Here is a 20,149-nt window from a genome sequence, read left to right as displayed (position 1 = left end):
AAGTTTATTGATCTTTCAAAATGTGTCCTTGCCTTATTATGCCATTACCATCTCAAAATAACAATATTATAATTTATTGCAATAACTCCTGGAACAAGAGATCGGCCAACAATTTATTTATTATTGTGAAAGGCCTGTTGTAGGCATGTTTTTACATAATTCGGCTCATTAAAGATACTCTGATTAATTGGATTAATCGTGTTTAATCAATTACTGAAATAATCGTCAACTAATTTAGCAATTGCTTAATCACTAACTACAGTATACAGACTAAAAAACTCAAATTAGAGCAGTAACTGTACAACAAAACACATACATTTTTAATTTAAACTGAAAATCCTTCTTTCCGGTTGCAGTTTTAGTTTCATATGGTTCAAATACTGTAAAAAATGCTCCTTTTGTTACCCAGTATTAATCAGTTCATCTAAATAATAATCAACTGATCAGTCCTTCACTGTATTAATGTTAAGTCAAGATTTTCACATGTGGTTGGTTGGTTTTACTTGTAGATGCGTCCTTTGCTATAAAGGATCAAGTGTTCACTAAAGAAATGCTGTTACTGAATATTAAGCAAGAAAAGTTTATTTTTGTATTTTAAAAATTATTGTTTATTTGTGTTTTTAATTCATTGCTAAGATTCTACAAAAAGGCTTATGTGGTTAAATGAAAAATTTGCAAGGGTTTATGTCACTTTTCTCCTTTCTTTGCACCTTATCAACCTTCCAGTCCTCTTGGGTCTTCTGGTTCTGGTCCAGAAGAAGCATTCAGCTTCTATGCCCCACAAATCTGGAGCAAACTTCCATGAAACTGCAAAGATGCTGAAACACAGAGTTCCTTTAATCAAGACCAAAATCCACCTTGCGAGTCATAATTTCTGGAATATTGATCGGCTTATTTGATGTGTATTTGCTTGATGGTTTTGATGATGGCATTTAATAAAATGTGATGCTTATTGCTTGTTTCCAGTGGGACAAATTGGACTTTTGGGGGGTGAAAAGATCAGTATTAGGCCGTTCAGACAGCAATGAAAAACTCTGATCTAAGGGAGCATTCACAGGAGCTGTGTTTAGTCCACTTAAATCCAACTCCAGTTTGTTTGTCTAGAAAGTCGTATTCATTTGTGGATCACTCGATTTGTCTCTTAATTTTTTCCCAGAGCTATATAAAAGGGGGTAAATGATTTTTCTCAGCGCTGCGTTTTCCGTCTGTCTAGCACTTTTCCCATGTGCTCTTCCACGGGCCAAAAGTTATCCAAGAGGGCCTCCAAAACGCCCACAGGGCTTCCAGACACTAAGCTGCAACAGGTGATGGTTTTCACACATGGGTTTGCTGCCAGACTCTGGTGTGTCATGGACAGCGATGGCAGCGAGGGGCTTCAATAGTTCTATTATGCAGAGAACAGGGCTCCTATGTCCGGTAGTGATGTCACAGATTTTGCTGCCTAATGCTTGGGCTTTCTCTCCACAATGTGTCATTCAGTGGGTGTTCAGGAGTTCAGACTGTACTGAAAACTGCTATACACACACCCATGCACAAACAAACACACACACAGTTGTGTTTTCATCACTTGTGGGGACTTCACATTGACTTCCATTCATTTCTACAGCCTAACCCTTACCATAATCCTAATCCTTACCTTAACCTTTACTCTGACCTTAACCATCACAGACCTAACCACTAACCCAAAAACAACAATTTCCCTCATGGGGACCAAGAAAATGTCCCCACAAGGAGCAATGGTCCCCATAACCCACATTGTAGGAATAGGTTCCCATAAGGATATAAAAACCTGGTACACACACACACACGCATACACACATCCACACGCACAATAATGTTTCGCCCTCAGCAGCACAGCCAGTCCACACACAGACTGAAGAAGACAAGCGCTGGTTTATTCGCTGCGAGACGTTTGCGATATTCGTTGACTTTTCTTTATGATAAAAAAAGGATTATTGAGAATTTGACTTATTACGCTGCAAAAACACAAAATCTTACCAAGTACTTTTGATCTAGATTCTAGTCCAAATATATATTTGGACTAGAAACACACTAGTACACTTGAAATAAGACAAAACTAACTTATAAGTCACTTTTCAGCAAGTTAATAATTTCTCAATATTGATGAAAAGGTATTAGTTTCATCGGCAGATTATTTTACTTATAATAAGACATTTTTCCCATGAGTGAAATAATTAGTTGAACTAGAAATTTTTAATCAAAATTAAGGATTTATTACTTAAAACAAGCTGCTGTATCTTGCTGAGAAGTTAGTTTTATACAATTTAATGTGTATTAAGATATTTGGACTAGAAACTAGACTAAGACTTGGTAATATTTTGTGTTATTGCAGTGTAGATGTTCCAATGGAAGGTTTTCACAAATGAGGTCTAGTCAACAAACCTGCTTGAGTCAGATGACACCCAAACTGAACTTTTTGGTTGACATTGTTAGCTTGTGCACACTATTCATACAGTGAAACATGGTGGGGGCAGCATCATGCTGATTATCCTGTCCAGCAGCGTGGCTCTCAGAAGATGAATGACTGGGGATGAAGTTGACCTTTCAGCAGGACTGTGACCTTGACCAACAGTCAGAGCATCAAAAAGTAGCTTATTCAAGTGTTAGAATGGTCTAGTCAAAGTCATAAACCCAAATCTGATTGAGAATCAGTGGCAGGAGTTGAAAATAAATCAACTTTAATCTGTAACAAACATTTAACATGGGACTGCAAGACATTTTAAATAAACAAAGCAATCAAGCAGCAAATAAAATGGATCTGAAGGTTCTGTAAACAAAAATTCCCTTTAAAAAAGAGTTTAGACGCTCAAGACTGAAGACTTTGTCACCCGGTTTTGGTAGAAAGAGAAATAATCATGCAAATGGAAATTATCAAGTTTCAATCTGTTTATATGCAAAGCTGGTGGAGCCATACCACAAACAACATGCAGCTGTTATTGCAACATAGTATTGACTCAGAATAAGTGTAAATGGCTGCCACATTTTCAGATGTTTAACTGCAAAATAGTTTAAAATAAAGTTCTTCAGATCGTGATAGGATACTGTTTATTTCAAACTGGATTACAATTTTTTTGTTTTTTTTTTGTAAAATCCGAAGTTGCTGTACAGAGTCTGCGGCCTTTAAGCTTCCTTCTACAGTGTGGTTTTCTATTTAAAATATCTGAAATGAAACCTTGCGTTTAGATTTTGGATTGATTTTATGTGTACCGTTACACTTCTAAGCACAGAAACTGTGTGAGACACTGCACCCACTGTCCTGGTGTTACTTTTAAAAGTGAAAAAATACAGATTTTGATCCTCCTTTGCATTCTTAAACTTCTGCATCCTTGGTGGACAAAGGAGCGTTATTATAGATCCCTCCTGTAGTTCATTTAATTTCAAATAACATTCCTGCTTTTTTTGCACATTCCTGTTTGCACATTTCTTTTCACTTCTTCTAAACAGCTTATTGTCTTATGCTCCAATATACGTACGTTTTTAAGTTATTCTACTCAGTTGAACATTTTGATCCGTTGAACTTTGCTATTTTTAACAACTGCGCAGTATTTTCCGACACTGTAAAGTTGCTCTTACTGGACAGTTTGATCATTTTACTTCTCTTTTTATATACTTATGTCTGTTTGCTGCTGGTACACCTGAATTTCCCCACTGAAGGACAGTAAATGATGTTTCTCTTACATTATTTTATTAATAAATGCAAAGATTCGCAGCTTTTTCTCTCAGGGCCAGGCTGATGTTCTGGTTTGTTAGGAGTTTCCTCCTAATGGTAGCTACAATAAAAAATTGGCACTGCACCGTTAATCGCGCAGAAGAAGAAGAATGCAGGCCAGCACTTCTTTTTTGCTTTTTTCTCTTTAAAGAGGAAAAAAATCAGCTTTGAGACTGTGCATGAGGAAGGAAGTGGATTCAGCATTTTTGGGCCTAAAAGCGGTGCGAGTTTTGGTGAGAAACATTAAACGTATGCAGGCAGGATTTATCAGAGGCAGCTCAGCCGATGTGACCTTTGCCCTTTTGTCTCCCCCAGCAGCCTAAAACTGCATATGCCAAAGGTGAACCGTTTACACTTAAGACAATCTGTTTATCTCAAAACTGATGAGCTTCAAAACTTCGACTTTGTTTTAGACGCGACAGTTATTACGAAGCTACATTGCTAGCTAGCATGCTAACTTGTAGCTTTGTTTTTACTGTTTTCCTGAAGAAAACAGATGGCAGAAGTGTTACAACTGGCTGGGAAAAAGCAGAACGCCGCCTTATTGTCTGCTCTAGCGTGTTTCATAGTGAGTGTGTGTTTGGGGGACGGTTTGTTTTTAGCTGAATCAGAGAGTGTCTCTGAAATAGAGAAGTTCTCCCAGATGTCTGCTTTGGATGCCGCCGCTCACAGAGAGTAGAGTTACCGCTCCCCCACCCTCTGTCCTCCACCTCCGACTCGGCTGACCTCCTCATGTGGAGCGAAAGGCCAGCTGGTAATGTTTATAGCTTCAGAGTCTGATCAAAGCCCCAGAGCCCCAAAGAGAGGAGGAGAAGAAAGCGAGACGGAGTCAGAAAGAGGAAGAGAGAGAGACGGATTTGGTTGGGGGGAGGGAGGAGAAGAGAAGGAATCACTCTGAAGTGGCTAAATTCAACTCTTACAGTTTCATTTTCATTTTAATTGCACTCATAAATTTTGTGAAGACTTTTTAAAACGTTTTCGTACCTCTTTTAATTTTGTCACATCACCCCAACGGCGCCTCAGGGGCATTAAAGATATAAAAAAAATGGAGGAGTAAATTTCCGAAATTTTCTAGAAAAACGAGGAAATTTCTGAGCCCCAAATGTCAAACCTCTGCAAGAAAAAAACCTCAGAATTTTTTTAGATTAATCACAGAAATTTTCAAGAAACAACTTGGAAATTTCTAAGTTTGAAAAACTGAAAATTTTTTAGATAAAACTGCAGAGATTTTTAGATCAATCTCAGCAATTTTCTACAAAACATAGGGAAAGTTTTGAGTTTGAAAAGTTGAAAATTTGCACAAAAAATCTGAAATTTTAAGACTCATATCAGAAAATTTCCAAAAATATTTTAGAGTTCCAAAAGACAAAAATTAGCACAAAACAAACTCAGAAATTTTGAGATTCTCCTAGAAAAAAACAAAGAAATGTCTGAGCTCCAAAAATCAAAGAAAAAAAAACCTCAGAAATGTTGAGATTAATGTCAGAACGTATTTAGAAGTAAACAAGGAGATTTCAGAGCTCCAAAAGTCTAGAATTTGCAAGAGAAACTTATCAATTCTTAGATTAATCTCAAAATGTTTCTTTAAAAAATTTGATATTTTTGAGTTTGAACAATTTAAAAATTGTGACATAAAACCTCAGGTTTAAAAAAAAATAAATAAAAAAAATAGGGTCATTTCTGAGCGTCAAAAGTCAAAATTTGCAAAAAAAACAACAAAAAAACAGCTGAATTTTGACAAAGTTTTGCAGACATTAGTAATAAAAATGCAGCTACAGATACAGAATTATTTTATGATTTCATAATTATGTTTTTTTCAGACATTGGCTTCTTTTGGTGCAGAAATGTGATGCAGGTCTCATGTTTATGATGTAAAAGTTGGATAAAATGACTGCAGATGCTGAAAATAATCGGTTATGTATCTGATTTAGTTCCACACATGGAAGTGGCTCAAATCAGATTTTTTTTTTATTATTTTGGGGTAAAAATGTCTGAATTAGGCCATTCATAGTGCTGTGAAGTGAATGCTAAGTGAACATAGTGAACTGTGTTGACATATGGTGAGTTTCGTATTATAAAGTGATGAAATGTGAAAATGTTGTAAAACGTCTTCATCATCTCCACGTCTTAGTCGATGCTTCTCATCTTCATCTCTGTAACATTTATACTCCCCAGACGGCCGGATGTCCCACAATGCTTTGCCATCTCATAAGGTATGGGCTGAATGATGGGGCTTTGTTGCGTGTCCCATCATCGTGTCTGGACTCGTTGAGAGGCTCTGATCCAGAGTCCCGTTCTGCTTATTGACCCGATCCGTACCGAACACGACGAGCGGGAGCAGAGGGGAAAGTCTTTACTTATTCATTCGCTCCCCTTCCTGCTGCCGCTGCACTCAGCCGCGTCTAGCTCCGCTGCCCGCCTGATGAGGAGCAGGAAGTGGATGCTAAGTGCTGCGGTGCCCATGGAAACGCCTCGGGGACAGAAACTCAGGTGCCATGACCCGTATCTCGCTGCCCTATTAACCCACACTTTGTTTTTGGCCTGTTCCTCATTTGCTCGGCCCGTCAGATGCCCTCACACTCAGCTGCACATCCTGTAATCACCTTTGCCACTTCACTTCACCCATTAATCCAAATCCCCAAACAGCCCCGCTGCACCGCCTGATGGAGGCTTTTTTCTAGAGAGCCTCAAACCTCCTGCAGGGCAGCAGGTCAGGATGGAGGTGAAGGTTGGAGCCGTTCTCCACTGACGAGACAAATCACAGCAATGCAGCATCCAACTATGAATGTAGGACATGATAGACATTTCCTGGTTGGAAAACTGGATGACACTTTATTTGAAGGTGCTGCATAAGATGGACATGACATGTAAACATGAAGGAGTCTATAAATGTTTGGAACAGTTGTCATGAAGTGTCGTTTGGTGTTCATTTTAATGCAACTTTGCATTAAAATGTTGCTTTACTCTGAAATTTTGAGATTGATTTCAGAAATGTTCTAGAGGAAAAATCAAGGAAATTTCTGAGCTCCTAAAATAAAATATTTGCAAGAAAAAAAAACTCAGAAATTATTAGATTAATCTCAGAATGTTTCCAGAGGTTTCAGTTTCAAATCCAAGTTTGCATTAAGATGACATTATTTAACCCAGACATTTTAAAATTTTCTAGAAAAACAGACATTTTTGAGAAAAAAGTCAGAAATTTTTAGATTCATCTCAAAGATTTCATTGGAAAAAAACAAGTAAATTTCTGAGCCCCAAAAATAAAATATTTGCAAGAAAAAAAACTCAGAAATTATTAGATTCATATCAGGAATTTTTCCAGAAACAAAAAGGAAATTTCAGAGTTCTAAAAGTCAAAAATTTACAAGTAAATTATGCTGAAACGTTGACACTTTTAATGCAAATTTTAATGCACATTTGCATTACAAGTGTAATTATTTACCAAATGACACTTCATGACAATAAACATTGGGGTATCCTTCATGTTTATGTCAGTCTTATGCACACCCCTTCAAATTAAATGTTACCGAAAACATTTTGTGCAAAATACGTTTTGTTTTATCACCAAAGTGCAAACGTTGTGCAAATTAAAACCGTCCTTTCAGTGTCCTGTAGAGTCCCAGTTAGTTATAGTTTTTCCCCATTAATTCTAATTTTTATTTATTTCAGCTAACTAAAATGTTATCTCAGTTTCAGTTCTCATTATTTCGTTACTTTTAGTTAACTATGATAATATTAGTACCGACCTGTAGTCGTGGAGATGGAGACATTTCCTGTGCATTGAGCCCTTTGCTGCTGTCTTTTTGTCTTGGCATCATGTTTTTACACGCAGCTTTACTCTGCAGGGCTGCAAACCTTCTGCTTTTTGCTTTTATACAGATGATCTGTGATTTAAATGAAGTGCGTTTTGAAGGGTGGAATAATTTGCTCAGATTAAACTGTTGCCTTGTCCGTCACATTGACAAACCAGCCTCCCACCAACCAGCTGCTTGGCAACCAGTCGGTACTCCAGGGGATTATTGGTCCTGTTCATAAAATGTCATTTAATCCCAGCACAAACCCAGAGAAAATGTCACACTCTGGCATTAAATGAGCATGCAACGAATCTGCAACTAGATGGCATTTCATAAATTTTGACTGAATGTGAAATATTCTCACACTTTACAAGCTAACAGTAATAATTTCCCATGTTTGTTTGATAAATGACTAGCTAACGTCTCCACCCAGTCAAAGCAACATCCAACAGCTGAAAGTCGGAGCACAAATTTGACCCCATTTATTACGCAGCGTTGGTCCAGATCCAGAAACACTGAATCCTCTTTCATCTGGCGCAGTCGTTATGCCGACCCTCCATGGCGGTTCCCGTCTTTCCAGCATTAATCCAAACTTTCTGCTGCAGTCGTATCATTCTGCCTTTCTTCCTCCAATCAGCTGTCCAGGCTTGAATCCGTTCACACAGATTTTTTTTGAGGGGGAGAATTTTTTGCAGCTGCAGGATTGCTCACATTTGGATCGGTAATGATGCCACATTTTTGTGCTTTTAACGTTTGTTTGAGCAGCAGGCAAGCTGTTTATGATTATCTCTGTTTTCTAGTTAGTGTTAAAAATGGGGAGTTTACAAAGCTCCATTTTTAAATAAATTGTAGCTCTTCATCGAAAATTTGAGAAAACATGTGATGAAGTCATCAGCACTGCAAAAACGCAAAAATCTTAAGTATTTCTGGTCCAGTTTCTAGCTTAAATATCTTGGCAGACTTAAAATAAGGCTAAAGTAACTTATAAGTAATGTTTCAGCAAGATGTAGTAGCTTGTTTTAAGTCAATAATTCCTTAACACTGATCCAAAAAAGTTCTAGTTCCACTGGCAGATTATTTCACTTATTTCACAGCCGTTACCTAGCAACGCCAGCCAAGCCCTGCCCGTCGCCTAGCAACCTAGTTCTAGTTCCACTGGCAGATATTTCACTTATTTCACAGCCGTTACCTAGCAACGCCAGCCAAGCCCAGCCCGTCGCCTAGTTCCACTGGCAGATTATTTCACTTATAGCATGAGAAAAATGTATTGTTATGAGTATAAAAAAATCTATCAGTCGAAATAGTACTTTTTAATTGATATTAAGAAATTATTGGCCTAAAAGAAACTCATATATGTTGCTGAAAAGTTACTTTATTTCTCATTTTAAGTGTACTTGGTATTTCCACTAGAAACTACCTAGTAGGATTTAATGGATTTGTAGGGAGAGATTTGGCGAAGCTCCTCCAGAAGCACAAATAAAATGATCCAACAATTTTCCCAGGCAGAGTGTGGCTTTTCTCTTGCTCTTAAAAGTTAAATTGTGATTCTGTGCTGAACTGATGGGATGTTCTCACCATGCAGGCATGCTCAGACAGACTGCATTGTAATTATTCATCATTAATCACCATAGCTTTTATTCCTGCATTTGAATCCAACTGTCTAAAATGTGCAGATTTGCACACCGGAGGAGCAGAAGTGTAGCTGGGTCTGCGTCAGGGCTTGCCTTCTCAGCCGTTGGCCATGTTGGTGCAGGCGTCTCTGAATCTGCTGATTTACTGTAGGCGGTTTACTGGGCCCCGAGGAGGCGAGGACGAAGAGGAGAGAGTGGGAGAAACCGGGAAAGGGAGGAGATGAGGAGGAGGGAGTGACTCACTGATATCATTGCGCTGTGTGTCACCGAGTTGATGCCACCGTCACAAAGCTCAAACTGTGGACAAATGAATCCACTGATTACTGCCAGACCTGAAACACAAACCTGTCTGACAACAGGAAGTAGGCTAGAATATCTAAAGAGCAAAAGAAATTCAACAACGAATGAGAAACAGAGCAACTGGAAAAGGTTACAAACTAATTTCTGAGACTCCAGCGAACAGAGCAACAGCACAAACCTGTGCAGGTATTTGTTTTACAATTAAAAATTAAAGGATTTCATATTTTCCTTCCACTTGATCTAAAACAAGATCCTCTGTTATTACAAGCGCAATAAATTTTTCAGATTTAAAAAGAAGGGTAGAGAGTAATGTCTGATTAGAAATAAATAGGACTGAAACGATTAATCGAATTAATTATGATTACTTGTGATTAATTGTGATTATTGAAGTAATCACGAGAAAACTTGGCAATCGATTGTTAACTGGAGTATGTAGACTAAAAAAAGGCCATTCAGAGCAGTAATTAAGCCAAAATTGTACAGAAAATATAAATATTTTGCATTTAAGATTTTTAAAAAAGTAAAAACTTAGTATTTTCAGCTTCAAATGGTTTTCAAATTTTATAATAAAATCTCCCATTAAGCACCTTTTGCTGTACATTTATTAATCAGGTAATCTAAAAATAATCCACTGTTGATGTTCAGTCAAGCAGAAAGGTCCGACCTTTTCACCTGTTGATATCAGAAGCATTTTTTTAGCTGCAGAGTCATTCTTTGCTGCAAATGATCAAGCTTTCACTATGGCAGTGCTTCTCAATTCCGGTCCTCAGGCCTCCCTGCTCTACATGTTTTAGATGCGTCTCTATTCCAGAACAGCTGATTCAAATGATTGCATGACCATCAGATACTGCAGAAGCCTGTTAATCACCCAGAGATACAATCAAGGTGTGTGGCAGAAGGTAAACACCTAAAGCATGCAGGGCAGGGGGGCCTGAGGACCGGAATTGAGAAACACTGAACTAAGGTAATGCTGTAATGTTTCTGCATTTTAGGTAATAAAAAGTTTATTTTCTTATTTATAAAATCAATGTAATTATTTGTTTATTAATGTGTTTCTAATATTGTGTTAAAAAGAGGTTTAAATGAAAAATTTGCAGAGTGCATAAATTATTTTATCCGATTAATCGATTAATCGGATTGTTAGTTTGACAGCTAGTAGTTAAAATAATTGTTAGTTGCAGCCCTGATCATAAACCAACAATTTTAACTGTTTCTAACCTCATGATTGTCTCTGGTTTCTCGCTCCTACAATTTAAGCTCCTTTTAAAGAGCTGGTGGAGAAAGTGACATGAGGTAACACACTGCAGGTCAGCTGGCTGAAAGAGGGCACTTTTCTTGGTACATAGAAACAAAGCAAATGCGAGAGTTTAACGCTAATGAGAGAAATAGTTTGTGGCCTTTTTCTTAAAGACAAAAGAGAAATCTTACAACAGGTAAAATCTGACGCTGCTCCATTTTTGTTTACATTTCATGAAGACATAAGTTTCGCTCGGTGTCTTCTTTGGAAGTTTTCATGTTGTTTCCTTCAGTGGTTCTTGGTGCAGCGCCCCCACAGGCGAGGGGGGGAACAGGTTTCCCAAAGAGTTCAGTTTGTTTGACGCAGTGCAGTGTGAAAACAAACCGCAGCTGAAGATGGAACAAATTTTGCATTTTGGTCCCCAATCAGACCGAGTCTACCTGACTATCAGGTGTGACAACACCCTGACGTAGTGCCACTTATATGTTTTAAAAAGAACCTGGAGCATTTATTCATTCAATCTTTTAAATTGTTGCGATAATGTAAAACCATGTCGTATTTATGCTGGTCGACCATTTTTTCTCCGTTTTGCACACTTCTATCAGACACACCGTTTCTCGTTCATGAACTTTTGCACCGAGCTAATAAAACTCTGTGACTTATTTCTGGTGGAAACTTTCATCCTAAGTGACTCGGCAGGAGTGTAAACATATCTGCGGGGGAAGCGCCGATTAAACCGAGGACTGCCTGGAGGGTACGGAGGCCTTTACTGTGTTTGGTAACGAGTTGGAGGTTTACTGAGGAATAGGAGCCGAATCAGACAAGCTCCAGTTCTGTTTACAGTAAATCGCTGAGTGGCTTACAGAGTCTGCAGCTCAGAGAAGGATAAGAACAAGAAAGGACACGGTGCACTTCATCATCTCGAGTAGGAGGTACCATGTATGGAGAGACAGGAAGAGCGTGATTTAATGCAGACATCTGACGTTACTGGACACAAAGAAGGAAAAAAAGCTGAGTGGGTTTTAGAAAAGTAGCGATCTTGGCTGTTTTTCTCAGATTACTTTAATTAAGTTGGTTGTTTACATTGAATTTTCGATGTTGAGCTACATTGCTTGACTAAAACTAGACTTCTTTTGTTTCTGTAAGTAAAAACTACATTTTTAAAATAAAGTGTTCGATAAAATCTGACTAAAACCTGAATAAGTACATTGTGCTTGTAAAATATAGAGAAAAAATCATGTAGGGTAAATATTTGTATCAATATTTTTTATAATAAGAGTGCAAACTGTGAAGGAATGTCTACATTTTTTATCCTTAAAAAATGTAGACATAGAAAAAAATAGATTTTTTTTTATTTTATTTTCAAAATTAAAAAATTAGATGTTCCTTCACAGTTGTGCACTGTTATTTTACACTACATTTTAAAATAAGACATTTTAAAATTTACACTTTTGCACTTCTCTTGCCTCTCTGTATAAGAAAATTGGACTGATCCGAACCATACTGCATTTTTAGGCTCATCAATCAGTCAAAGTAGAGAGTAGCTACATTTGGTTCGGATACCAAACGAAGGTCTTCCTCATCCTCGTCGGGTCAGACCCGTCGGTCACTGGAGACGTGCGAACGCTCATCACATCGCCTGAAAGCCCTCTGAAGGCCCTCGCTGAGCCGGTTCTCTGAAAATCTCCTGTTGTCCTCATTGGGAGGTAATTGGATAGGCAGCTCCTACATTGGTGAATCATTTCTCCTCATCATCCCACATCCACTGATGCGAAGTTGACTCATCTGCAGTTTGGGCTGCCAGGACAGCATGTGTTCTCATAGATTCATCATCAGCACCAATATAACAGTTGGGTACCTAGAAGCACCAGGATTGGACTTCGGCCACAAAAATCCTGTCCGTTCCCTTGGAAACGGTAGACACAATGTCTGTAATCTTCCTTTGGAGTGGTCCGTCTTGGGTCAGAAGAACCTTCATGACATATGACTTTTGGCATTCACAAGTCTATTTTTTCTGTCAAGTCTGAAGTCTTTCTCCACCAGCAGTTTTCTCCAAAAGTAAATTTCTAGTCTCATGTCTTCGAAAGATGCTAACGTTCCTCAAGAGAATTTCGAGTATCACTTCTTTATCCACGAGTCTCTTAAATGACAAGTCCAAGTTCAGTTTAAAATCTTTGTCCTCTAGTCTATTTCCAGTCTTATGTCTTTCTCACTCACTTTCTCACTTTGCGGCGTCATTTATAGCTTTTGTGTCCTTGTGGACGACAGGATTTGGTTCCTTCATCACACACAGAAAAACATCTGACAGCTTTGTACCGCCACAGCGCGCTCCAACACCCATTTGTTGCGACCGAGATGACATGAAATTTATTTTCCGTTCGTCTGTAAAGCTACACTTCACGTTCACTCTGGACCGGCCACCAGGCAGATGCTCCCTGTGATGCCTGGAGGCTGTCGTACTCCAGGCATCACAGCAGTGATGTTAAGGACACTTAAATTCATTGATTTTTATCACTAATGCTTATTGGCCCCCCAAAAAATTATAAAAACATGGACATTATTGTCAATTAATGATATCACCCCATGCTGCTAGCACTTAGCTTTCGTCAACAACTTAGAGGCGATGCGCAACATAAATAATCACCTGGCTAGAAAACAGTGTGTTAAATAAAAAAACATAATTTAATTAAGCTTCAAGGCCCCGAGAAATTTTAATAATCAAGGTACTCCAATCATTCGAGGAATCGTTGCAGCCCTAACTTTAACATCCCTCTGAACAAGTCAGTTAAAGTCCCTCTAAAAATTCTGTGAATGCTCAGTCCAAGTCCAGCCTCAAGTCTTTCTCTGGCTTGAACATCGATGTCACACAGCAGCACACTGTTTTAGGAAGTAATAATGGATGACTATGGATCAATTTGAAGTTATTCAGCAATGGAACAGTACAGTCACAGGGTCATAAGGAAGCTATTAAAAAGAAAAGAAAGCACAATTAATATCGATTGCCTTTTGAGGAGCGTTGACTGCAACTTGTGGTGGAAGGATGTTGCCGTCAGTGTTGTTTCCTTCATTGGTCCTGAGTGCAGCGCCCCCACAGACGAGGAGGGGAACAGGTCCTTTAAAGAGTTTGGTTTGTTTGACTCAGTGCAGTGTGAAAGGGAACCACAGCAGCTGAAAATATAACAAACGTTTACATTTTGGTCCCCAATCAGACAGAGTCTGCAGAACTATATGGTGTGAAAATGCTTTTAGTTTTCAGTGAGTACAGCACATCTGACACACAGCAGCTTTCTGGGACCGGACATTTTCAGGGTGGAAATGGGAAATTCACAAAGATGTCACTGTGGCTTTTAGTCAGTTTCTCATGGTGCTGCTGAAACAGTTTACTATCTGATGTTCAGGAACTGACATGAACGACCAAAACGTTCCTGGTCCCTGAAGGGCGACGTTGCATTTTGTGTCTTTGCAGGAGGACTATGACCGCCTGAGGCCCTTGTCCTATCCGATGACGGATGTCTTCCTCATCTGCTACTCCGTTGTCAACCCGGCCAGTTTCCAAAATGTGCGTGAGGAATGGGTGCCGGAGCTGCAGGAGTACGCACCCAGCGTTCCTTACCTGCTGATTGGCACCCAGGTCAGTGTTTTTCTTCCTGTCCAGGAGGTCAAGTTTTATTAAAATAAATTAATTTAACGATTATTTTAGTAATCGATTATTCTGATGATTAATCAATTAATCAGATAAAATAAATTGCCACATTCTGCAGATTTTTAATTCAACCACTTAAGCCTTTTTATGTAATATTAGAAATGTATTAAAAACATGCAAATAACTACATTTTTTACATGAAAAAATAAAAATGTTATTCCCTAACATGCAGTAACATAGCAGTACTTTAGTGAACATTGATCAGGGGCAGCAAACGATGAATCTGCAGCTAGAAATAGTGTTTGATATTTTTTAATCAATAATTTGATGAAACAAGGTGGATAATAGGATATTTTTTTTACAGAATTTGTACCGGGTGAAGCTAAAAATGTCACTTGAGGAGAATTTCTTGGGAATCAAAGACATTTTTTTTTATCTTAAATGAAAAATGCATGTATTTATTTTGTACAGTTTTGGCTTAATTACTGCTCTTAGTGTGTTATTCTTTCAGCAAATGGCATTTTTTGAGTCTGTACTTCAGTCAATGATTAATCGATTACTAATATAGTTGGCGATTATTTCAGTAATGATTAATCAGGTTAATTGTTTCAGATGAAATTTTTAGTAGTTTTTTTTAGCTGTTTTATATTGACTTTTCATTGAGTTTCTTAACATAGTTTTCACTTAACTTTATTGTAATTAGTAATTTATGCAATTTTTGTTTATTTTTGGTTTTTAATATTTGTATTTTTGTCTCTCTATCACTGTCATCAACACAGTTAGGTTTATTCAGACTGAAGTTAATTTTAAATTTCTGTTTATTTCTCGCTTAACTCTGTTTTTTAAGTTATTTTCAATGCCTCCTGTGCTTTTTTTTTCTTTTCTATGTTAACATTTTGTTCTGCCTTCGTTGTGTTGAAGTCCTCTACAAAGATTGATTGACTCCAAACCCCCACATCAAAGAGGGTTTGCATAAATTGCACAAAGAGTTTTTGCGTGCATCAATAGTTGTCCATGTGTTTGTTGTAGAAATGCAGATTACACAAACACTGCAGTTTTTTTTTAGTTTTTTTTGTTGCTGTAAATTACAGCAATGTGGTTTTATTGGTCTTTTACAAAACTATGATGTTTGATTTATTTTTCCATAAAGTAAAACAACAGACGGACATCTTTTATCGTTAGCCGGCGTGTTGGTCAGCGTTCCCCGGCAACCGAATGCCGGTGCAGCGGTGATGAGGAGGACGGAGTGGGTGTCTGATTTATGTCGTGTCAGCTGATGTTGTGCGCTCTTTTATCAGTCCCCATCATGACTCGTTTGCTGCTCTGCGGCTGTGTGCGCAGGCTGCTACGACATTTACGATGGAAAAAAGAAAAGCAGATGGAAGCTTTGATTGGAGACGGTTATTATCGCTGGTGAGGAGGTGAAAGGAGCTGCAGTGGATTAAAACACAGAGGAACCGCGTGGCTGGCTCTGAAATAGTGCTGCACAGAATCAGGAAGTGAAGCTGAGCATGATTATGTTTGAATTGAGAAATCCCAGTTTCATCTGCAGAGTTAAGCTTTTTGACTCTGCAAAATAAACCTGAGTGTGCTGCATCAAATTATGCTCAGATTATAAACCAATCACTCTCAAGCTGACAGAATCAATCTGGAGGATCAATTATTTTAATTTGCGTCAACAGATGTCTGTTACACCATTTAAGAGGAATAATCTGGTAATTCTTTTATTGTGTTTGAAAAATAATTGCACTTCAGCTAAAGATTATTAGTAAAATAAACAGGAATTAGTGGTAAAAATCAATAATTAAGCATATTAATAATCAACTTAAAGAGTAAACTCCAAATAAACTTTTTTTTCTTGCAGATAAACTGTCTAAATTGGCCATTAAGGGTGATATCTTTATGTTTCTGTGACATGTTTGTGTAAATTTGTTTAATTCTCCAATATTGGCCTTAAACCGCCTCAGTGCTGCCCTCTTTGGTTGAGCTGCGGCTACTGCAGTTGAATTTTCCTATTGGTTACAACAATCCAGCTTCTAACATCAACATGTGAAAAGTTCTGCTTGATTTAACATCCATGCAGCGAAAGCCTGATCTGCTGATTATCTTTAAAAAATTAATAATTAGACAGTAAAAGATACTGTATAGGAGATTTTGTTAATTTTCTTATTTTTTGTAGAATTTGAAAACTGAATCACGTCTTGTTTTGTTGACGCACTCAAAGGGTCGCTAATATATTTCTGTTGAATATGTTTGGATTAATCAATTAACAATTAGAGATTATAATAATAGGAGATTTTAAAAATATTTTTAAAATGTTTTTTTACAGAATTGAGTGAAGCTTAGACTATGCTACTAGAGGACTTCTGGGTAGAACACATTTACAGACAAAAGTTTTTAATTTTTACCTTACATGTAAAATCTATGCATATTTTTGTACAGTTTTGACTAAATTACTGGTCTTAATGTATTATTCTTTCACCAAACATCCTTTTTTAGTCTGGCAGTTAGCAATTAATCGGTTACTAATTCTGTTGACAATTATTTCAGTAATTGATTAATCATGATTAATCATTTCAGCCCTAATTTTAAGTAGCTTTTTAGCACTTTTGGATGATCTTTTTATTGATTTTCTTACCATAGTTTTCATTTGTCCTTACTGCAATTAGTAGTTATGCAATTGTATTTTATTTATTTATTTTTAATCTTCATATTTGTAATTTTGATTAATCTGATTAATCATTTCAGCTCTAATCCAAGCATGCATTCATGTCATTGTATAAATGACAATTTTACGTTTTAGACTCTAAACTAGACCTCTTGCAATAAGCAATACAGTAAATCAATTAATCACATGATAACTTAAAACAAACTCAATAATTTACATTTGCATAATTTATCGTTTTTCTCTTTTCTCTCTTTTTCTGCTAAAAACTTGATGACAAAAGCCTTCAGTCTGCTGCTTTGGACTCAACTAGACAGTTTTTCGATGATTAATTTTGTTTAAGGAGACTTCATAATTCATTCTATTTGTTGTTTCTGTTGTTTTCTTTATTTATTTTGGATATTTAAAATGTCTTCTAGTTCCAATAATAAAAGTTTGTTATAATTTGAAGTTTATCGATCTTTGAGAAAGTGCATTATATTGAAATTAGTCTTAAAACAATATTATCGTTTATCACAATAACTTGTGGGACGATTAATCGTCCATCAAAGTTTGTTGTCGTGACAGGCCTACTCAAAACAATCATTAATATTTAAAGTTAGGACTAATTATGCATTATTTCTCAAATTCTAAAGTAGTAAAATACAATCACTTTAATAAAAACCTTCCATCTGTTGTAGATAAAAAGGTGAAATCAGACGTTTTGTTTGCACAACATATAAATTGGTTTCAGGTCGAGCTAAATCTATTAGTCGTGTTATATTTGTTTTACTGGCTCGCTCAGACAAAAGGCTGCTAATATTTTCCAGATTGACCTTCGTGATGACCCCAAGACGATTGCAAAACTGAACGACATGAAGGAGAAGCCAATCGCTACGGAGCAGGGACAGAAACTGGCCAAGGAGGTTCGTATTGATCAACTGATGAAGGAGAAGCAGCTATGTTCAGTTTTACTGCATGTGGATTTGATGCAGGAATGTTAACATGCGAGTTTAATTTCTGGAATGTGACTTTTGAGCATTCTTTGCTGTAAAATGAGTCCAGGAAAACATTCCTGGTCAGTATGGACGTCCAGCAGAGTTCAGGGCTGCAGGATATAAATCCTAAATGTGGTCTGCAAAGAATTACCCTCTTAAAAATAAAAAATAAAAGATAATTATTATGAAGCTTCCTTCACACCGCCATGCATTTCTGGAAAACTGATTCCAAAATAAGGTGTTTTGATTTGGCCTAAAAGACATTTTTATTTAACTTCAAGTGTTTAAACAGCAAAATGGATTCCAGTAATGTTGTTATTAAACATTCAAAATGGAAAATGCTGTGTGAAGAAACTAAATCAACCAAAGCAGGAGTTTAAAATTATGCAAATTTGGCACATTCGGCATATTTCTATTTAACCACTTATTTAAACAATATTAAAAATACATTAAAAGATGCAAACATGCAAATAATTCACTTCCTTTTTAAATAAGAAAATTTCCATTTTATTGCCTAAAATACATTAATAGCAATCTTCCCAGCAGTTGAGACTCAAATGGAAGAATAAAAATATGCAAAATGTATATTGTTTATAATATTTCCCCTTTAAAAGCCACAGAAAAACGAAATAATTTCTGACTGCTGCATATTTTAGGTGAGAGGCGTCAAAACAAGAACTTTTATCAAGTCAAAAGTACTTGTGAGTCAAGAAAACAAAGAAAACCAAACAAATAAAGTTGTCAATTTGTTAGTTTTTTGTACGTAAGGGATTCTGTTCATCGAAGATCAACAACGTTAGAAGGACATTTGCTGTGTGAAAAGATTGACATCCAGTTTTAAAATTCTTCCAGGCTCAATTGATCAGATGAAATCTGGGTTGGAAAAATAGGATTTAGGTCACTTTCTTCAGAAACCCATCAGAAACTCTCTATTTGGTTATAAAAAGACAAATACTTTGTGTTGAACTTAATGTTTTCCATACCAAAACTTATGTTGGTAATAATTTTACCCTGATTACAAATAAAAAGCCTCCATCTGCAGTTGGAGGCCACAAAAAATATGTCCAAGGGCCACAAATGGCCCCCGGGCCACACTTTGAAAACCCCTGTGTTCCCTTTACTACAGGCTCTTATTTGTTAAGAAATGGTAAAATTGTTTCTCCTGTTTTCCATGTCAGATCGGGGCGTGTTGCTACGTGGAGTGCTCGGCGCTGACCCAGAAGGGCCTGAAGACGGTGTTCGACGAGGCCATCATCGCCATTCTGGCTCCCAAGAGGAAGAAGGGATCCATGAAGAGAAGACTGGGACCCCGCTGCATCAACTGCTGCTTGATCACGTGATGTGGCGGCTCCTCCGGATCCTTCTAGTGAAAGACCACAAACCAAACATGGACTAACGGCAAAAGATGGATAAAATGCAAAGACAAAAACCATGAGGATTGAGGGACAAAACAACAGCTAGCACTGGGACTCTTGAAGTACCAGAAGCCTCTCCTGAACTGAGAATGCCGTTTTTACCAAAGGAGCTCAAAACCCATCATTCTCTTCTTCTACAAGACTTTTGCCTCAAAAGTACCTTCTTTTATAACCATTTTAATAATTTTTTGTTTGTTTCTGTCGCTGTATGCCATCACAGGAAAGACAAAATGACATTTCAGCTTTAAGATGAATGCTTAATTCATAAATATCTCTATTGTTTTTGGAAATAACTTTTAAGTTTATCTCCAAAATGATGGAAGAGAATAAGTTTTTAGCTTTGACATTTTGTCACGGGAGACTTAGTTTTACATTTTTAATTTCAAATCTTTAAATTCGGACGAATTGTGGACCTACAGCTATGTTATTTTTAAGGTTGTTTTGTAGTGTGGCATGCCAAAATACTCTGAGATAGAACGAAACTGAGGAGTTCACAAGAAAATGAAAATGTTTATTATCCATTTTTAGAAACTATATTATGTAGAGTTTATAAGATTGTATCACTAAATCAAATATCATCAAGATCATATTTTATCAGCTGATAAATAACTTTTTGTTATCATGCAGTAACTTGCTATGTTTTTATCAATTTAAAGAGAGAAATTGTAGACTAACTCATATATTTCCCAAAGAATGCACACCTTTCATTAAAGGGCATATATCATCATTTTTTCATTTAAAAAAAAAAAATTTTTTT

At 37.0% G+C, this 20,149-nt stretch overlaps 1 protein-coding gene across 1 annotated transcript in view; it reads left to right on the top strand.

Moving 5' to 3' along the window:
* LOC103148140 (rho-related GTP-binding protein RhoQ) overlaps positions 1–20,119 on the top strand; it is a 27,665-nt gene extending 7,546 nt beyond the window's left edge. The window contains exons 3-5 of the mRNA XM_007566774.2: positions 14,159–14,323; positions 17,810–17,905; positions 19,156–20,119. Coding sequence (XP_007566836.1) covers positions 14,159–14,323; positions 17,810–17,905; positions 19,156–19,317 — 423 coding nt within the window. The 3' untranslated portion in view covers positions 19,318–20,119. The remainder of the gene's footprint in view (positions 1–14,158; positions 14,324–17,809; positions 17,906–19,155) is intronic.
* Positions 20,120–20,149: the final 30 nt, after the last annotated feature.

The sequence above is a fragment of the Poecilia formosa genome, unplaced genomic scaffold (assembly GCF_000485575.1).
Source record: "Poecilia formosa unplaced genomic scaffold, Poecilia_formosa-5.1.2 Scaffold199, whole genome shotgun sequence".
In the NCBI taxonomy this organism is placed as follows: Eukaryota; Metazoa; Chordata; class Actinopteri; order Cyprinodontiformes; family Poeciliidae; genus Poecilia; species Poecilia formosa.
Note: the sequence above shows the minus strand (reverse complement) of the source record. Positions and strands in the feature narration are given on the sequence as shown.